This window comes from Xiphophorus maculatus, chromosome 14 (assembly GCF_002775205.1).
Source record: "Xiphophorus maculatus strain JP 163 A chromosome 14, X_maculatus-5.0-male, whole genome shotgun sequence".
In the NCBI taxonomy this organism is placed as follows: Eukaryota; Metazoa; Chordata; class Actinopteri; order Cyprinodontiformes; family Poeciliidae; genus Xiphophorus; species Xiphophorus maculatus.
The window spans coordinates 4,603,463-4,622,601 of NC_036456.1; the positions used below are offsets into that span (position 1 = coordinate 4,603,463).

The following is a 19,139-nucleotide window of genomic DNA, read 5'->3' on the forward strand; positions in this document are numbered from 1 at the left end:
CCAGTCAGGACGGCTTTCACCAGCAACACCGTCCAGCTGCCCGGCACGAAGACATGGACAAACAACCGGGGGACGCGAGACAGACGGACGATACTGACTAAATAATTGATTGCAATAAGAGTCTGGCTGAAATATTTTTGAAATAATAGAGAAATATGTAATAAAAAAAAGAATAACAACCAGACTTAATCATAAAATGATAAATCTACACAGTGGTCAACAAACAACCAAGACAGAAGCTACAAACCCTTAAATCATTGCATCGTTACATATTTTTTGTGGATTCATTCAAACTAAGATGTGAAAATACATTCCTCTCATGAGGCGAGATGAGACATGATGGTGGGTTTGGAAGAACAAGGCAGGAAATTAGCTACATTTGGAGGAAATTAGAAATCTGCTCACATGAATAGAATTATGGTTTCACAGATCATACAGTGTGTTTTTCACACAGCCTGTTATGTGCATGTGTGTGTGTATAAATATAAAGTTAGGTGGAAATTTTGGTATTTAATGACGTGATCAAAACCGCAGAGCATTCTGGGGGATGTAGGCAGAGGAAAGGCTTTAGCCACTCAACCTCTCACAGCTGGCTAAGAAAGGTGGGTGGCATCAAGTAACTTGCTTGCTCTTTGGTTACCTAGCAACAACCTGCTGAGTAACTTGAGAGCAGCTGGTTCGGGTTTCGGCCCCGTCACTCCTTACTGCTTAAAAATACTAAACTACTGAACGGAGTGAAAACTGTGGGTGAAACAGAAAGTTTTAGAGTTTTTATGATATTTAAAATAATAAACAAAAAAACAATAATCATTGATATCAACTGACATGAAACGCTTACATTGTGATGTAAGCCATATTGTCCAGACCTAAAAAACAAAACAAAAACATAAATAAAAAAGGAAAGAAGTTGATGGGTATTAAAAGAAAGGAAAGAAGGAAGAAAAAAAGGGAATAACAAACAAGAACGGCTCTAAGGGTCTAAGCCCTGAAATGACTGTGGTTTGCCCCTTCCCTCCCCACTCCTGGGGGTGACCTCAGCCTTCCTGAGCCTCAGCTCCTCCAGATGTTTCTCTAAAAGCTGTGAGGCGTCCAGCGTCTGCTCCAGGTCCAGCAGCAGGTCTCTGTCCCCCAGCAGCCCGCGGCGCAGGTTCAGCCTGCCGTTGGCTCGCTGCAGGCGGTTCCGCTCCAGCCTGGTTTGGATCAGGACGTCCCTCTTCTCCGCCACCAGGACCTCCACCTCGGCCAGCTGCTGCCGCTTGGCCCGGACCTCCGCCTGGCTCCAGAGCAGCTTCTCCCTGATGTTTGACAGGACCTGACGGGCGCAGCGGGTCAGCGCTGGTTAAGCGGGTAACGCTGCGACACGCTGTCGGACCAGTCAGCTCACCTCCAGGCTGCTGCAGATCCTCCTCTGCAGCTTTCGGGATTCTTCTCTCTCCCTTCCCGCCTCCTCCTTCCTCTCCAGCATGCTGGCCTGCAGCCGCTCCGACTGGACCCGCTGGGGGTCCTGGCCACGGAGCTCCGCCTCCAGCCTCTGGACCCTGGACCTCAGCGAGAAGTGCTTCAGACGCAGCCTGGTCAGCTGGTTCTGCCGGAGCTGCTCCGCCGTCAGCACCGCCTGCACTTTGGACCGGGCCAGGTCCGTCCCCAGGCGGGGGCTCAGCGCCTCCAGCGCAGCATCCCGCTTCAGCGCCAGGAACACCTCCCACTCGGCCTCCACCTCAAAATGTCACACAAGACATTTTTACAAAATCAAACGTTTCCTTGTCGTAAAATCTGTGGTATTTTGCACATGTTTTCCCTCATGTCCTACTGATTGCATAGTGACATTTTATAGCACAATCAAATAACTATGTTACCTTCAGTTGTTATAAAAAAAATGGTGCATATGTCCAATAGGACTTCAAATAAGTTTTACTTCCTAATTTAACGCCTTAAAATTGGGTCGTTTAGCCATCAGTTTTAAACAAAACGTTAACTACATTTTTTTATACGTTGAATTTGATTTTCATCTGTAGGCCACAATCATTGAAATTACAAAACATAGAGGGTTTAAATATTTCATTCTATGTGTAATGAATCTATTTAAAACATAATTCATCAAACGAGCGACAGAATATTTTGAACCTCCCCACGAGCCATTTTTTGGAGACGCAGCTAAAAAAAGATGACGTCACATGACTGCTTGGTGTTGCGGTTTGCGCCACTAGATGGCAGCAGATCCTACACATTCAGATGTCAACAAAAAAATTTGGTCCGTTTCTGAACAACACTTGGAAGTTGCGTCTGTTCAAACTCTAGAGTGAGACTCCATCGTGACTGAAGCGCATCAGAATACAAGAAAAAAAAAAACGGAGATATTCTACAAGAAAAATATTTTTTTTCTGACAAATAAAAATGAGAGTATGGGAACTGATGCTCTCACAAGTATAACGTGTGCTAAAAACACTCAGATCTATATGTCAGTATGGTTATATGGGCTGTTAACTTTCTCTCTGTTCTGTCTCCATTTTAAACATTTAGTGGAATACCCTGTTCTTTATGTTCTCTCCTCCTCTTTCTGCTGTCTTTCCTTCTCTCCTCTGTTCTACCTTCTGTTCTCATTTCCTTCCTGCCAGGATCACAAAAAAAAAAAAATCAACACATAACAGCCACATTAAGCTAGTTATGTTCATATTCTTATGCAAACTTCACAACAGACAAGAAAAAAATCATTCTAACTTATTAGACATGCATGTTCAAAACCTTGAACTCGCCTGTGCAATAAAGGCACTTTCTGAACATATTGGCCCATCCGCCACAGGTTCATATCTAAAAGAGCTGCTGGTTTTCATTAAAGTCTTCAGAGCGAGAGCTGCAGGGAAACGGCGACAATGGCCACCTTCATAGCTGCCGCCGCCTCCTCTGCCTCTCTGGCAGAGATAAACCTGCACCTGCTCAAGAACCACCGGGCTCTTCTAATCAGAGGGACCCAGAAACGCCAGAAGTTCTGGCGAAGACGTGCAAAAAGTCGTCAGTACTTCAGCGCTAATTGGCGTTCGAGGCCTTTCAGCTCGTCATTGCCAGGGGTGCCTATAAATGTACATACTTAGACAGCTTCGAGTGAAAAACACCTAAAACACTGAAGATCTCCGTTTCCAGGCGGCAGAGACAATATTCCACAGCAACACGTCCTGGATGGCACCGTCAGTTGTTAGCCAGCACTGGCAGTCCAAAAACAAGAATAAAACAGACATCCAACAGACTTTTAAAAGGGTCTAAGTGAAATACAAATGACAGAAGAGCATGTCAACTGATAACTAATCAAAAGCAATGGAGGAAAAAAGAATAAAGAAAAATCCTAAGACAGCCAAGAAGTCCGAGACCGTCGCTCTGCCAAGTTTAAATGGTATGTTTTGTAATTTCCTGAAATGCACTTTTGCACTACATGTAACAGGATGAACACTTTCCAAAAATGGTACTTTGGTCTCATCAGTTTAGGGAACTTTGTCCAAAAAGTTTTTTTGTTTTGTTTTGTTGAGGAATGTGACAGCAGCATTCAGTCAGAGGCCTCTTCAGGTTTGTTGAGAAACTGTCTGCTGCCAAAATAATCAGAACAAGAATTCATTTCACTGTCACTGTGCAAGAAAGCACAACAATAAAAAAAAGAAAGAAATTGGGAAATAGTGCAAATAAATGCATTTCAACAAATATAAAAAATATATATAATAGAAAAACAGAAACAACCAGGATACGAAGGAATAAATAAATAAATGATGTTCAGCATTTGGATGAATTTGCAGTGTTCAAAAAGCTCCTTCCTCTGTGTTTTTTTTTTCTGGTCAGCAGTGGTGCTGGCCTATAGAAACGCTCCAATAAATACAATTACTGCCACAGTTTGTTGCTTTTTAATAACTTTTGGCCTACTTTGTGTTGCCAGGCGGATGATTTCTTGACTCCATCTGTCTGTAATCAAACCTGGATGGAAATGAACTTTACTTTCAAGTTGTGGTTAAACAGTGAACTCGTCGACGACTTTTTCCCCCCCACACACAGACACCAACCTTGCCCAGCTTGTCGCGGGCCTGTGCCCTGAGCTCCTCTGCCTGCCGCCGGGCCGCCAGTGCAGCAGCGCCGAGCTGCTGCTTCAGCTCAGACAGGACCCGGACTGACCGCTCGTACTCCCGTCGCTGCTCCTCCTCCGGCCTGCCTCTCCCCAGCTGGCCCCCATCAATGGCTGTGTTGTGGAAGCATTGCGCCAGTTTCGTCTGCAGCTGCCTGTTTAGTTTGCGGGCCTCGTCTCTCTGTGTGCCCAAGTCTTGGAGGGAGTCTACGCGCTGGACTGTTTTGTCGTCTGTGCCTTCAGCGGCAGTAGTAGGACTCTCTGCCTTTGGGGTGTCGAGGTTTAACCCCGAATATCGGCCACTGTCGCCTCTGTCAGTCTCAAAAATAACACTCTGACTGTGTGACACCTCGCGCTCAGAGTTGGTTTTGAGAGCCCGTGCGGGTTCTGGCCCACAGGTGGCTGGTTCTTCAACACAGGGTTCTGTTTTGACGTCCCTGCTGCTAGAAAGTTCTTCGTCGTGATCTGAGAATACTATTTTATCAAACTCCTTCTTCTCCTCGTTCTTTTTCTCCATTTTAAATTCGCCGAAGAATTGTTTCATTTGCCTAAAACTAATAGGCTCCTGCAGTTCCGCAGTCGGCGACGCTTTTCGTTTAGTTCGCGTCGTCCTGGAAACTGAGTCCAGTAGCCAATCGGAGGCGTTCCGGCGCTTTCCCATGAATATTAACAAGAGGAGTGTGCGAGTGGCTCCGAGCTGTGAGGCTCGTTGCGCGCATGCGCCGAGTGGAGCCTCCTACAACAAGAAGCAGCAGCCAGGCAAGATGGCGGACCTGGGAAAGAAGTACTGCGTTAACTGCCTCGCAGACGTTACCAACCTGCGGCTCCGCTGCACCGACTGCCCAGATATCGAGCTGTGCCCGGAGTGCTTCTCGGCGGGCGCCGAAATCGGCAACCATCGCAGATGGCACGGCTACCAGCAGGTCGACGGCGGGCTGTTCTCACTGTGGGGTCCAGAGGCAGAGGGAGGATGGACTAGCAGGGAAGAGCAGTCGCTGCTCGATGCCATCGAGCAGTACGGCTTTGGAAACTGGGTACATCACTTTGTTATCGTTTAATAACATAAGTTTGGGTTTTAATAGAATAGAAACGCGACCAGGCAGCAGCTAAAGGCACGAGAGCAACACCGCCGCCGGTTTTAGCGGCGACATGTGTCAACTTTTAAGTAAACATAGGCTGTTGTTAAACTTTACGAAACCTTAACAATGTTATAGAGAATTAAAAGAACAGACAGAATTGGAAATACTTCATTGGTAATGTTTTACCTCATTTTAAAAGTTTGCCAGTGTTCTGATTCCGGCCTTTATAGACTTTGGAGATAATCTCACGGTTTTTAGAACAGTTAGATATTTGCTTAGCAAATGAATTATGTTTATTTGACCAATCAGCATTTACAGTTAATTCTCACCATCTTCCCTGTCCCTGCTTTCTAAATACCACCACCATGTTTCAGTAGAAGGATGGTGTGTATACGGTTACATAAACAGTGTCAGTTTTCCTCCCTACATAGTATTGTGAAGCAGGTAGCTTATTAATGTGTAAATATTTTTCTGATTGAATACTGATTTGTCAATTTTAGCCTGATATGACCACATAGAGTCCCACAGTGAGCTGAAGCATGAATTTAAATAGGCTGCTGCTTTGGTCGGATCACTCTGATGTAAAATCTGCATTACTTTATTCAGTCAAACCTGACTTTGATTTCCCTTTATAGATTTTAGATTTCTTATTGTAGTGAGTAGCACTTTCTTTATGCCAAACAAAAACGTGATTGTAATGTGTTTGGCATTTTGACAATCTTACACGGTCATGTATTGGAAGCTGCAAACGATGGAAGCCCGATTGGATCAGACACTATCACATATTTGTAAGAAAGGGGAAAAAAATAGAATAGAAAAGAATACGCTTCACAAATTGGAAGCCGGATTTGATCCATTTAAGTGTAAAATAAATAAGTTCAAGGTGGATCGCTTTGAATAGTTTGGAAAAAGCGAGCGCAGATCTGTCGCCGCAGTTTTAAGATGAGAATACATCAGCCGCATGTGATGCACGTGAAAAACCTGCGCGATTTATTTGAATTATCTTTCCATTTTAATGCCTTGCTGCTGCTGAAGAAACTATTCATGAATCGGGTCTGTTGGTGTGTGTCGCTGAGGCGCAACACACAACCCGATGTGTGTTGGTTGTGGTACATGACCACAGCGACGGCGTTGTTTTTGCTTTTACTGCATTGTTTCTATTCCCAAAACGTCCTATATTGCGTTGGTAAAGAGGGGAAAAAACAACGTGATTTAACAAAAATCTTTCAGAATGAATCGTTTAAGGGATATTAAATTATCTAATTAATGCTTTGTTTTGCACTAAGTTTGTGCTGAAATCTCATTTTATTCTTTGATATATTTGACCAACCCAGATGTCTACATTGGTGTGGGCGACGATAAAATGAATGATGATTCTGAATCCAGAATTATCATTTATGAGATGCAGCTAGTTCAGCTATATCTATAGATCCCATAAATGATTGATTTTTTAAAAAAATGTATGTATTAAATTTCTTAATCTGGGACCTGAGTCCGGATTTTCGTACCACAAACAAGCAAAGGTGGGGTGAAAAAAATCCTTGGAATATATCTGACAATAATAACTATTTATTACTTATTTTTTAGGTAACTGTATGAAAGTGACTGTCAACACAAATACTGCTCTGGAATAACATATATATATATATATATATATATAATATATACAAATAATGGAGAAACAATCCCGACAATACAGTGTTTTTTTTTTTTTGAACATCAATAATTGGAATTTATTGTGACAATAAATCAAATCTATCATAATTAGAAATGTATCACAATAAATGATAAACACTATGATGCAATAAATGCGCACCCCCATTCTGCAGCCTGTCATTATTTAGATCATCCTCTTAATAACTTTGACCAAAAACACTAAAGAATCAATACATGTTTTAAAATGTAAAAGTAATTCAAGAAAATGCCATATTTAGCAGCTTTTAAATGTTTTCAAGCAGTATATTCATCAAATTTCCAAAAATAAACACCGCAGGTGTAAATAATCTTTTTTTATGAAGTATTTTTTGTCAATTGGTTGTAAACAATGGCCTAAAAAAATGCTTATTTTTCACCTAGCCAAATATACTACCCAATATTACGATTTGTATTATATCAACAGATATATGAATATTTCCGTTGATGTTTTTCTTTTTGTATATGTGTGTGTTTACACAAATGTGCATCTCTCTCCTGAAGGAGGACATGGCCGCACACGTCGGACCATCCCGAACGCCGCAGGAAGTCATGGAGCATTACGTCACCATGTACATTCACGGTAACCTCGGTAAAGCCTGCATCCCTGACAGTATTCCCAACAGAGTAACTGACCACACTTGCCCAAGCGGGGGTCCCCTATCACCCAGCCTCACCACCCCGTTGCCCCCGTTGGACATAAGCCTGGCCGAGCAGCAGCAGCTCGGCTACATGCCTCTGCGCGACGACTACGAAATTGAGTACGACCAGGACGCGGAGAAGCTCATCAGCGGGCTGTCGGTGAACTACGACGACGAGGACGTGGAGATCGAACTAAAACGTGCCCACGTAGACATGTACGTGCGCAAGCTGAGGGAGAGGCAGCGGCGCAAGAACATTGCCCGTGACTACAACTTGGTGCCTGGGTTTCTTGGCAGAGACAAGAAAGACAAAGAGAAAGAGAAGCCCGGAGGGTTGCAGGTCATAGGCGGTTCTGTCCCTACGGGTGGATCGGGAGCATCCAGCGCCGCAGTCGGACCGGCCTCCACCACGACGACGGGGTCCGTCCCCATCCCGAGCACACCCAAAAGAAAGATCACCAAGGAGGAGAAAGAGCAGCGAGTGAGGCTACGGGCGCTCTGCCAGTTCATGGCCCATCGGGAGTTTGAGGAGTTCTTCGAGAATATGCACAAGGAACGGGTGCTGAGGGCCAAGGTGCGCGAGTTGCAGCGCTACCGCCGCAACGGCATCGCGCACCTGGAGGAGTCCGCCGAGTACGAAGCCGCCCGTCACAAACGGGAGAAGCGCAAGGAAAACAAAAACGTGGTGGCCTCCAAACGCGGCGGGTCGGGAGGGGCCGGGCTCGGCTCTGGGTTGGGACTTGGCGGCGGAGGCGGCGTCACGGTGGGGATCGGGGTTGGAGGTGGGATCAAGGAAGAGAGCAAAGACGGTGAGTTTGCCACCATCGAGAACTTGACGGGGTTTGAGTTGCTGTCGGATCGGGAGAAGGTGCTGTGCAACTCCCTCAACCTGAGCCCAACACGCTACCTGACTGTCAAAACCATCATCATCAAAGACCACCTGCAGAAAAGGCAGGGCATCCCGGCAAAAAGCCGACTGCCCGGCTACCTGGACAAGGTTCTCAAGAAGCGCATTCTCACCTTCCTCACAGAGAGCGGCTGGATATCCAGGGACGCCTCGTAGCGATCCGTCTGCGGTCGGTAATCACAAGCCGATGATGGCCGGTAGCCGACTAGCTTCACGCTGTGGAGGCTGGATGGAACTACTGCCTCTCACCGACTACTTTTTCTAGTTCTTCTTTTTTTCACCTTGCGAAAAATATAGTTTTTATAGTTATTATTCCACTGGAATAATAACTATATTTTCATACAAGTTCTAGGAACAAAAGTTTAAAAAAAAAAGATACGGGGCTCAAGGATGTCCAGCACCTTTTGAGTTTACCATTGTGTGCTTCCCGCTACAATTCTTGATGAATAAATTATGGTATTTTGCATTTTGGGATTTATTTATCTCAAGCGTCACTCCTAAGCATCATTGTAAAGATGAAAGAACGAACGAGTAAAACCTATTTCATAAAGAAAAATAAGGGGGTTCCACTCAAATGATGTTTGAAACCACGTGTTTGCTGAGGAGCCTTTCTGATGACCTTTTTGTTTTCACTCTATATTTGAACCGATTCACGGAATTCCTTTCAGTTTCATGCACTGGTACCGTCACATTGTTTTGTCAATGCTACATTAGCACTGAAGGGGTAATGAATGGTCAGTAGACTAAAGAAAAATGTATTGCTAGCACCAAAAGAGAAGCTTAAAGTTGAGTGTTGTCCAATAGTGGACACTGCCAATGTTCATTGAAGTTCCAGCTGAATTAATAACCGGCAGATTCAAAGTATTTTGATAAGAATAGTGTGTTAAAAATGAGGAAAAAGTAGGATGTCATGTTTAATTCAAACCCGCCGACGTCTGGTTGGCGAATTTTATTTGCCTTTGTCAAGAGTGGACAGTCTTGTGATTAAAGCTGTTACAAACGCTAAAAGGTTCCCCAGAAATTTGACAGTTCCCACGCTACCATTAGGGTTGTTAAAATACAAAAGTGCCTAAACCTAGGTCAGAGAAGAGCATTGCCTTGATTCCGGTGAGTGGTTCGTGACTGGTTCGTTACGCTAGTTTATGGTCTAGCATATTCCCGGAAAAATTTCCACCGCCAACTGGAGTCTAACTAGGGGTTAACCCCAGACATCTAGCGTTGCGACATGCTAATGTGACGACCGACTTGACGGTATTAGTATGTACCGTCCTTGACGCAAGCGATAATTTCTTATTTCCCCCAATGAGTAGAATGTGTTGTGTGACAGTAATGGCTCCACCCTAACCGTACCATGTCATTCTCCTGTTGTCCTCCAACCAAACGGTGCCCAGGAACGGTCTGGTTCAGGTCGGTTGTATGAGTCTTTTTTTTTTTTTTTTACTATGGGAACAAAGTAGTGAACCGACCCATGCCATACCGCTTAATCGAAGTGAGGCATAAGTGTAAACTCATTTTATGACCTGCTAAATTTTCTGTAGCAGTTTCACCAGAGTGTTATTGATCTTGGTTTTAGAAAGACGGAAGCTAAAAGACTTGTTGGCCTCCTGATAACGACATGTAAAAGTCCTGCAGCATCACAGAGCCAAACGTACTGGTATCCCTGCTGTCAATACTTTATACTGACCCCCTGTTCCCAGCAGGACAGAGCTTTATGTCCTAAGACAACTCACAAGGATGGAGAAGAGACAGAGAGGGATCTTTGACTAGATCAGCTATTCCCTAGTTCTTCAACAGGTTTAGGGTCTTGAAACAGCCAAGAAAGTCGTTTAAGTTTCTAGGCTTTTTGGTTGTCGGTGTGAGGTTAAACGTCACACCTTCTCATTTTACTGGCATCATTTTATCTAAAGTTGCCCGGTATTCCGTGAGGCAACCGTTTTCTGACAAGGTTCCCGGATCTTTGGAAGGCCCACAGAACCGCAACCGTCCCTCGTTTCCTGCCAAAGCCGCCCGGAGTTTTTAATATGTCAAAAAAAAGCTCAGAGTCTCGTCTGACCAAAGCACACAATTTCAGCAAACTCCCCAAGTTTGCTTTTGTGATAGTAGGACAGAAGAAAGGTTTTTTTGTTTTGTTTTCTGGTAGTAGCCGGTTGCCATGGGGAGTTTCTCCACTGAATAAATCATCTTAAGTTTTTTGGGGTTTTTTGTACTTATACTTACCCTGAGGGGTATATATCTGTACTAGGAGTAATTGGTTAATTTAGCTCTAAAACCTTTCTTGAAATGCATTACATCTTAGATATTCTTCCTACTACAGCCTACTATAAGTGTATTAAAATAAATAATGTACTAGTTCTCTAAACCCTGAGAAAGATCCTCTGCTTCTCAGGTTGCGCATCAAAACCATGTGCTCCTTTCTCCCAAAGTCTCTCATTCTGAGGTCAGAACCTGAACAGCATTACCAGACACTTTCTTACCACATCACTGCTCTTACGTTGGTTTTTCTGGTTTGTTTAATTCAGCTTTAAAGCTAAAGTTACTCCGTCTTACTTGGATGTGTTTCTTGGATCATCCAGCAGTTGTTAAAAAGAAAAAGAAGAAAATATGAGTTGAACATCCGTTTGCATTTGTTGTTGATGTTTGGCGTGGCAAAGGAGGGTTGGGGATTATTTGTCCTTGTCGTTTTTGGAGCATGTCCCCCCGGCTGTAATGAGGCTGTAGACGTTCTTGTGATGCAACAATCAATGTATCCAAGTAGTGAATGTATTTCTGTCGAAAGGACATGGGAAGTGTTCAAAATAAGATCCCAACCAATGGTTTTATCCTCCCGTATGGGCAAGTTTGACAATTGAAGTCTTCAGATGTGCTGAAGCGTATCGTTCACACAGGCTAATGGTTGGGGGACTTTTATCTTCTCCAGACATACACTGAGTCCACTGAGACCTTCTGTTCTCATTTATATATGTCCAGAAACGGTGTTGGACTTACAAAGAAACACTGGTTGGAGGTTGAAAAATCGAAATATAGCATAAATGTTTTACGTTTTGAACACTCTGTGGAGGCGTTTGTTTCCAGTTGATGCCTGAAAGCTTGAAATTGAAGCTGTTTGATTTGATTTTTAGATATTTTTTTTTTATTTCAGCATTCAGTCAGGACTTTTTAGAAAAGTCCTAAAAAGAGGGCGTCTATGCTTACTTATGTGAACCAAATGTAAATAATTTGTAAGATAAGAAATGTGTAATGTACAGTATTTTGTGTTGTGCAAATTTTTATAAGTTTTGTATTAAAAACAGATTTTTGACAAAAATAATGCTCTTTTTTTTTGTCTGTCTTTCTTTCTTCTTGTTCCATCTACTGGTCTCGCATTGCAGAGCCGTTTTACTTTTCCGGTGCTAATGAATTTGATATTTGGAAATATTTTCTCGTCTCCTTTCATGGAGTAAATCGAATGTTGACGCTGTTGAAGCACACAGAGAGAAGGGTTAAGCGGGAAGTGGATGAGATCTGCATGTCGATGAGGTTCCTTTGGTCACAATGTTTTCCTTCACAAAGAAAGAAATCGGATTCAGATTCTGTGGGTTCCACCTTGTGGCAGAAAGAGGAAGTGACGGAAGACGTTCATACCTCAACTTCCAAAACATTCATTACTTCTGACTCAAAAGTACCATAAAAATCCACTCTGGTTTGCTTACAGCTATTTAAATGTGCACAAGATGTTCTTTCTGGGCATGTCAACTGCATTGCTGGAGGAGGAAAAGAACACCATGCGCACAGTGAAGAATGGTGGCGCCGTTCCTCCGGCCCTGGAAAACTGTGACTTGTGGAGAACAAGACGGATTCAATCAAGTGTCAGGAAAGCCTGGGAGACACTGTAATGGCAGCTGTGAGGAAGATGAAGCTGGGGTGTGTTTGAAATTCCAAAGAGGACAATAATGTAAAGCGCATCTCAATGTCCACTGAGGCTTGATTCCAGAAGTCCTAAACGATTCTGCAGTTTCCATCGTAGCCGTTGTTTTCTTGGGATTCTGTTGTGGTGTGGCATGCGGACCACTCCTCACAGACCATTCTCATGCGCAAGTACTTCATAATTATCCTCTTGCCTCGTCATTGAGTCGGTCTGATTTCCGACTGAGACGTTGATCTCGGTAAGCGTGGTAAATTGTTAATCAAGCTTATTTTATTGTTTATTGCCAATGGATGCCAGCTTGTACAGTTTGCCAGTGGACCCAGTTTGCGTTGGGGGTCAGCTCCACGTAGGTGCAGACACGAGAAACAGCAAAAGGTTCCATGGTTAAAACGTTTAAAAAGTGCCGCTCTGCAGTCCAGAACAAGATTTAAGAGTTTGACAGTAAAATTTTATTATATTATTTTACTAAGGCATGTGGCATGAAGCCATGGGTTTTACAGATGGGTGAACAGCTAATGCGGACTATAAAATATAATTTTCCAGCAGCATAAGTCATGGTGGTTTTTGAATGTGTAGAATTCAAAAACAAACTTCCAGAAAACGGCAAAACTGTCAAAACACTGACTTTCTTTAAATCAAGGCTAAGAAGCCACCTGTTTAGAGCTGGTTTGAATTCACAATAACTTGAATATTTGTCAGCATACTTGATCAATGATATTTGTGTGTTTACATAGCAATTTGGAGGAGAGCATTTGACAAAATGTAATGTTTCATAATTGGTTACTGTACTGCTTTTATGGTATAAAGCAGTTTGAAGTGCTTTGTTGCTTACATGTTCTATTTAAATACACTTGACTTAAAGTATCAAAATACTTAATAAAGTTGCAGTGCATGAGAACGTATGCAGTTAGTTATTTTATTTTATTTTTTTGCTAGGCTAAACTAACCGTGTCCTTTCCTTCTGATTTGTATTGTATATCTCCTGCTCCACCCAGACAAATAGTTTTATTGGTAGCAAATAAAACAACAGGTTCAAAAGCAGAGTTCTTTTTGGGCTTGGCATGATTATGCCTCCATACCTCTTGTGGCCCAGGTGGCTCTGTATGGCTCAGAGTCGAGTCAGGCGTACAAAAGCCACACGGAGGGCAGAGCCTAACCGACTGACCAGGAACAAGAAGCTCTCCCAATGGAGACTTGATCTAGTTGCATTGTTTTTATTTACCAAAACATTCAATCTTTCAAACTTTGAACATTTTCTTTAATGATGCTGATATGGTTTAAATACTGATGCTAGCCATGCATTGTAGATTTTAGCTAGACATTATCGACTGCTAATTCTCTTCATGTTTTTACCTGCTTCCTCCTGTAGTAGATCTACAGACGATGGACTGAACTGCACTTGTATGAGTCACAACTTCTACTGTTGCTACTTTCCACTTGTGTACCAGGCTCAGGATCTGAAAGCAAATATATATATATATATATATAAAAACTTCACACATTTCAATGTTACTTTAAACCAATACAGACATATTGGTGAAGGTTAGATCATTCCTACATGCTGATATTCAGTGGTGGGCACCGCTAACTAAAGCACTAATTATAAACATTAGCTTTGCTAATGCGCTACACCAACATGTTATTTAGCAGAAGCTAATGCTACTGCGCTAATTTCAATTCAAATATCTGCCCCTGAAGGATAACCAACCCTCAGACGCCAATTTAATTTTGACGTCATTTTCTATAACGCTCAAGATATTCTATTTATTTTTATATGTTGTTCTGTAATGTGCTGTATTTTGTTCCTGTGTTTGCTTGAAATAATGTTATTGAGGATTTTAAAAAACTAGGTGAGCTGAGGAAACGGAATTACTGCGTAAACAGTTTTTACTCACTTCAAAATAAGAGCATGGATATAATTGTCTAACTACTCGAATTTTTTTTATCAGTAAATAGCCAAAACTTCAGAGATTTTGAACTTTTATCTGAAAGTTTGCCCACAGCATTTTAGAAGTTATCCAGAGAAATTGAGCTAAGGGAACTAAGTGCGCTAAACAGTTTTCAAAGTTAGCAAAAGTGCTAATTGAGAAGTAGCTCCTCTATTAGCACATTATCGGAAGTGTGCCCACCACTGCAGGTATACATCAATATTATTATTATTATGAAATGAGCCACATTACATCACTGCCTGAGGCTGGTTTATTAAGTTAAGATGACAAAAGTTTGGATTTTACTGAAACTGCACAGGGATCTATCACCTGTTTCTATCACATCTCTTTAACTTTTATTTCAAGGATGCAGTTCAAACTCCAACCAGTAAAAACAGAAGTTTGGAATGACACCAGCAGCAGAATGAGTTCTACCCCTCATGTATAAACTCAGACCCAACATGCTGTTATTTAAAACGTCTGGTTTAATGATGCTGGCCTGCTCCACACTGTGAAAGCTTCTTGTAACTCTTTGTTTCTAACAGAGCCCAAACCACAATGATGATGACAACGTATTTACTGTACAGGCCCGTCTACTGGCAGAAGAAGTTTAAAACTGCTGGACGCTGTCCCCAGAGTTTATGTTGCTGGTCCAGTCTCAGAGTGTGAGGACAGTTTGTGAGGGAAATGACCGCATTGCGTTGGGTGGTCCGCCGAGTCCGTCGTCTTCCACTGGTAACGCTGAACCCGCTTCGTTACGCCATTAGCCAATCAGTCCTAGGAAGCCTTGGCCACACCCACCAACGCCGGCCTCAGGGTTCGACCGTGCAGCTTATAGCCCACTTTGGTCACCACGGCAACGGTCCCGGGCTCCTTGCCCTCTATGGGGGCGTGGAAGAGCGCCTCGTGCTCGTAAGGGTCGAACTTCTGGCCCTCAGGGTTGAGCTTGAGCAGGCCGTGCTTGGTGAAGACCTTCTGGATCTGGACCTCGGTCATCACCAGGCCGTCGTACAGGTTCTTCAGGTGAGGGTTCTGACTTGTCACCTCCTCTTTAGGGACACTCTCCATGGCCTTCTCCAGGATGTCGGCCACCTCCAGGAGGTCCTTACAGAAGCCCTGAATGCCTGGAGAGAATGGAGGAGGTTTGAGCAGCTCGTGGCTTTAAAATATGACTATTTACTCTTTTAAAAGCTTGAATTACAGAAACCTGACCACGTATTGGACAATGAGAGGCCCTTAAGTGTAATATTCAAACTATGCAACACATTCTAAACCAATCTGGCCACTTCAAAAACAACGAAAGAGCTTTTGTTGCTCATTTGTGACATCCAGTGGTTCATATTGGCAACTGCAAAAATATGTCTGTTTTATCCCAGGGGTTCCCAAACATTTCCATGATCCCTCGACCCCATTTCCAAAGCAACAGAAAAACCTACAAAATATGTAAAGAAATTTCACCTTTTAGAATATTTTTATTCAGTATTCCATAATTATTACATTTATCCAGCATAAATGCTGCCTCAAGAAGATTTTATTATCAAAAAAATTTTTCATCACCATCCCCTCTTTTGATTATAATAAAATATGTAATGTTATATTAATCACATTAAATGTGATTTTATTCCAGCAGTTTTTTTTTTTTTTTGCTGCTTGTCGGTTCCTTTGGTCCTTTTTCTCATCAACCTTTTAATTTCTTGACAGCTTGAGGAGCAAAGCAGTTTGATGAATTTGACTGGCAACCAGAAAACATTTAAATAATATTCTTTTTTTTTTTAATTAATACAAGTTTGATGAAAAATGTTGTATTAAAAAGTATATGAGATTAAATCTTGGTTGTTTTTTTTTTGTTTGTGAATGTTTTTTCTCATCTCTCCAGCATTCTGAGGCTCCTACAGCGCCCTCTGGAGGCCCCTCTGGAGGTTTATGTAACACAGCATAAACCAGTGTCTTTCCAACAGCTTTGTTCTAAAAATTGAGAGGTTTTTACCGTACAACTTAGCATCCTCCACCATCCGTTGACTCCTGGTCCTCAGGTTTTCTGTATCTGCTAGAGCTCTCTTATACTTTTCCTGCAAATGACACAGAGGAGACAAAGAACAATTGGCTACAGGGGCGTAAATTTCTACCAAAAACAAACAAGCAAAAAGCAGCTCTGAAATTTTTAGATTTCAAGAAAAAAAACAAAAAAAACTTGGATATTCTCTGTTATCAAAAAGAAAAAGAAATTCCATGATTGAAGGAATAAATTTATAACATTAAAGCTAGGACATTTTCTAACAATGTATTTTCAGCTATTTTTAAGAAAGAAAATTTGAAATTTTGCCACCAAAAGTCACAGAAGATAGTAAGTTTAGGTGAAGTGCATCTGGATGTTCTTGTGTATCATAATGACATCTGCCATGCATTGGGAAATTACAGATTACAAATTGTAATTTCTTTTCTCGCAAGTTTGCAACTTCTTGACATCTGAGAACCCCGATAGTTTTCTTGGAAATGTGCAAAATTAATCTAGATATTTGGCAGAAAATCATACAATTTTTTCCCCCGTCTATTATCTACAGTGGTCCCAATTAGCCATAACTCACTGCAGATAACCAAAAATAGGCAAAGTTTTCTTAAACTTGTTAATGTTTGAATATACAAAAAATGTAAGAAGCGGCCAATAACCCATTTACCTTGTCAGTATGTCACGGCAAATAACATATTTGCACTTTTTTCAGCTCTGGTGGTTTTTATTTGACAGTAGCTGCTTTTCACTGGTCATAAAATAACCCAAATCAGAGTTACAAAAAGCCCCTCAATGAAAACACGCAAATTTCAAGAAAAAACAAAAAAACGTTGTTTTTTTTTGTTTGTTTTTAATTGCACCTGAATGAGATGGTTTTTCGACTGAATCAAAATGAGAACAACCGGGGCGTGCCGTGGTGGCGTAGCGGTTAGCTCGACCAGTATTTGGAGGCCTTGGTCGCGGGTTCATGACATTTGCCGCATGTCTTTCCCAGTTTCCAAAAGACCCCCTGGAGGGGTAAAAAATAAAAAAATGAGAACAACCAGCTGCTACTACTGGCGGAAAAGACGAAGACAAAGACAGGAAGTGGTAGGAGGATGATAGCAAGGCATGGTTTTAAATGACTTGTTACTGAACAAACATGTTCGCGCCTGGATTTAATTTTCGTTTCTTATTTAATGGAAACACCGCAAATGCAAAATGGTGCTATTTTTCCCGACATTTGCAAAAACATCGACAAGGTTTTGCCTAAATTTGTAATGGAAACGCAGCTGGCAAAGAAGCTGAGCTCGAGACTGCCGCCTCTGTACGCCCGCTCTAACCACTGCACTGCGTCACGCCACATATGCGTTTTAATCATATGCCCATCAGGACAAACACACAGGTAGATGAACATGCTGGCTCTTACTGTCATCTCCTTCAGCTGCTCCTCCAGCTGGACCTTCTCCTCGGTAAGAACCTTTTCTGCTGGGTTCTGCTCTGTCTTCTCGGCCTCCTCCTCCGAGCTGGGGCCATTCTTCTGCTGGGTGGCAGTGCACAGCAACCGCACAGGTGCTCTGCAATGGAAGACACAACAATTACCTCACTTATCTTTTGATTCCATCAAGACAGCTTAATACAGACTAAACACACCGACAAATCAGTTACGCAAGTAACCTAGCCGCCTCGGCACTTGTAGACAAGGACTGGATGACTCGTCAATTTATGTCATCATCTCTCAACAGCCAATCAGACTGGGTCGTGATATGACGCCCAGCTTCATTCATAAAGTCCTAACTGGCTGTAAAGAGAAGGCAGCGTGAAACCGAATTACAAACACGCCATGTAAAGCTAACAAAAGCAGAAGCTCCATGATGGAGTGTGTCCCAGACACACTTTAAATAGCTACACCCCAGGAAGTTACATTATGGCATTATGACATCACCATTCCCCTTCGCCAACAATGTCAGTGATAATACGGCAGACTTTAAAGTGGCAGCATGTCCGCCAATACAGCAAAAATAAATATCTCCTGTGTTAGTTATTACTCCTGTAAAGGTCAAGAGTAGGCAGGGAAAGCTAACCGTGCTAACCGGTTCCCACCATGAGCTGGGAGCTACTACCAGTGGCTGAACTCCAGGTCAGAGCGAGCCCTGCGGTTCTTCCCGAGTCTCAGCTAAACAATAAAAACGCAGCTCACCTCTTCAGCGCAGGGGACGCTAACACGGAGTAGCTCTGCCTCACAGCTCGGACACACCAGCTCGCCATTTTCCAAATGCACAGAAACACACGCTTGACGACTTGCGTAAGCTTGATTCAGATACCGTGATGGCTCGAACCAATCAAATTCGAGTACGAAGTGGGACTCGCTGTCAGTTGACCAATGGGAAGTAGGTAAGATTTTGACGTCTTAGTTAAGTGTGGTTGAGTTTGAGTCAAAGGTGAATGCTGCACATGTGACCAAGGACAGATTTGTGAAGTCTTATAAATTATTAAATAGTATTAATTTGTATTTTATAAAATTATAATTAGATTTTCCACTTCAGTCGAGCCTTCTTTGGTAGGCGTGATGACGCCAGATAGGAAAATAAAAAAATATATATATATATAGTTTTGAGGGCCATTTTCTGTTGGAAACATTGCATCATAATGGTGCAGAAGTGTTAAAGTTTTTTTTTAACCTAAACATAATTTATTTTATAGTAATCTTTTACAATAATCTTCATCTTTAAACATGGCTATCAATAATTAACTTCAGTTCTCTCACCATTCATCTGTTTGTGTGTCAAAATAAGAATAAAGAAATATCAGGTATAACTTTGCTCATAAAGATGTTGTATTGTTTCAACAACAGAACAATTAATTGTTTCTTTGTGTTACACCATTGGCGATTACAATATGC

At 42.3% G+C, this 19,139-nt stretch overlaps 3 protein-coding genes across 3 annotated transcripts; 1 reads left to right on the forward strand and 2 right to left on the reverse strand.

Annotated features, from left to right (window-relative positions):
* Positions 1-7: 7 nt before the first annotated feature.
* On the reverse strand, positions 8-4,761 carry LOC102229329 (coiled-coil domain-containing protein 96-like). Its single transcript, XM_023345574.1, has 3 exons — positions 4,041-4,761; positions 1,385-1,717; positions 8-1,312 (listed from the first exon to the last, which is right to left on the reverse strand). The coding sequence occupies exons 1-3, from the start codon at positions 4,758-4,760 to the stop codon at positions 971-973; spliced, it is 1,395 nt and encodes a 464-aa protein (XP_023201342.1). The 5' UTR covers position 4,761; the 3' UTR covers positions 8-970.
* On the forward strand, positions 4,750-13,130 carry tada2b (transcriptional adaptor 2B). Its single transcript, XM_023345573.1, has 2 exons — positions 4,750-5,133; positions 7,375-13,130. Exons 1-2 carry the CDS (start codon positions 4,759-4,761, stop codon positions 8,572-8,574), a joined length of 1,575 nt encoding a protein of 524 aa, XP_023201341.1. The 5' UTR covers positions 4,750-4,758; the 3' UTR covers positions 8,575-13,130.
* A 1,368-nt stretch (positions 13,131-14,498) lies between these two features.
* Positions 14,499-18,539, reverse strand: grpel1 (GrpE like 1, mitochondrial). Its single transcript, XM_005800023.2, has 4 exons — positions 18,438-18,539; positions 17,667-17,814; positions 16,238-16,319; positions 14,499-15,374 (listed from the first exon to the last, which is right to left on the reverse strand). The coding sequence occupies exons 1-4, from the start codon at positions 18,503-18,505 to the stop codon at positions 15,028-15,030; spliced, it is 645 nt and encodes a 214-aa protein (XP_005800080.1). The 5' UTR covers positions 18,506-18,539; the 3' UTR covers positions 14,499-15,027.
* Between the last annotated feature and the right edge of the window lie 600 nt (positions 18,540-19,139).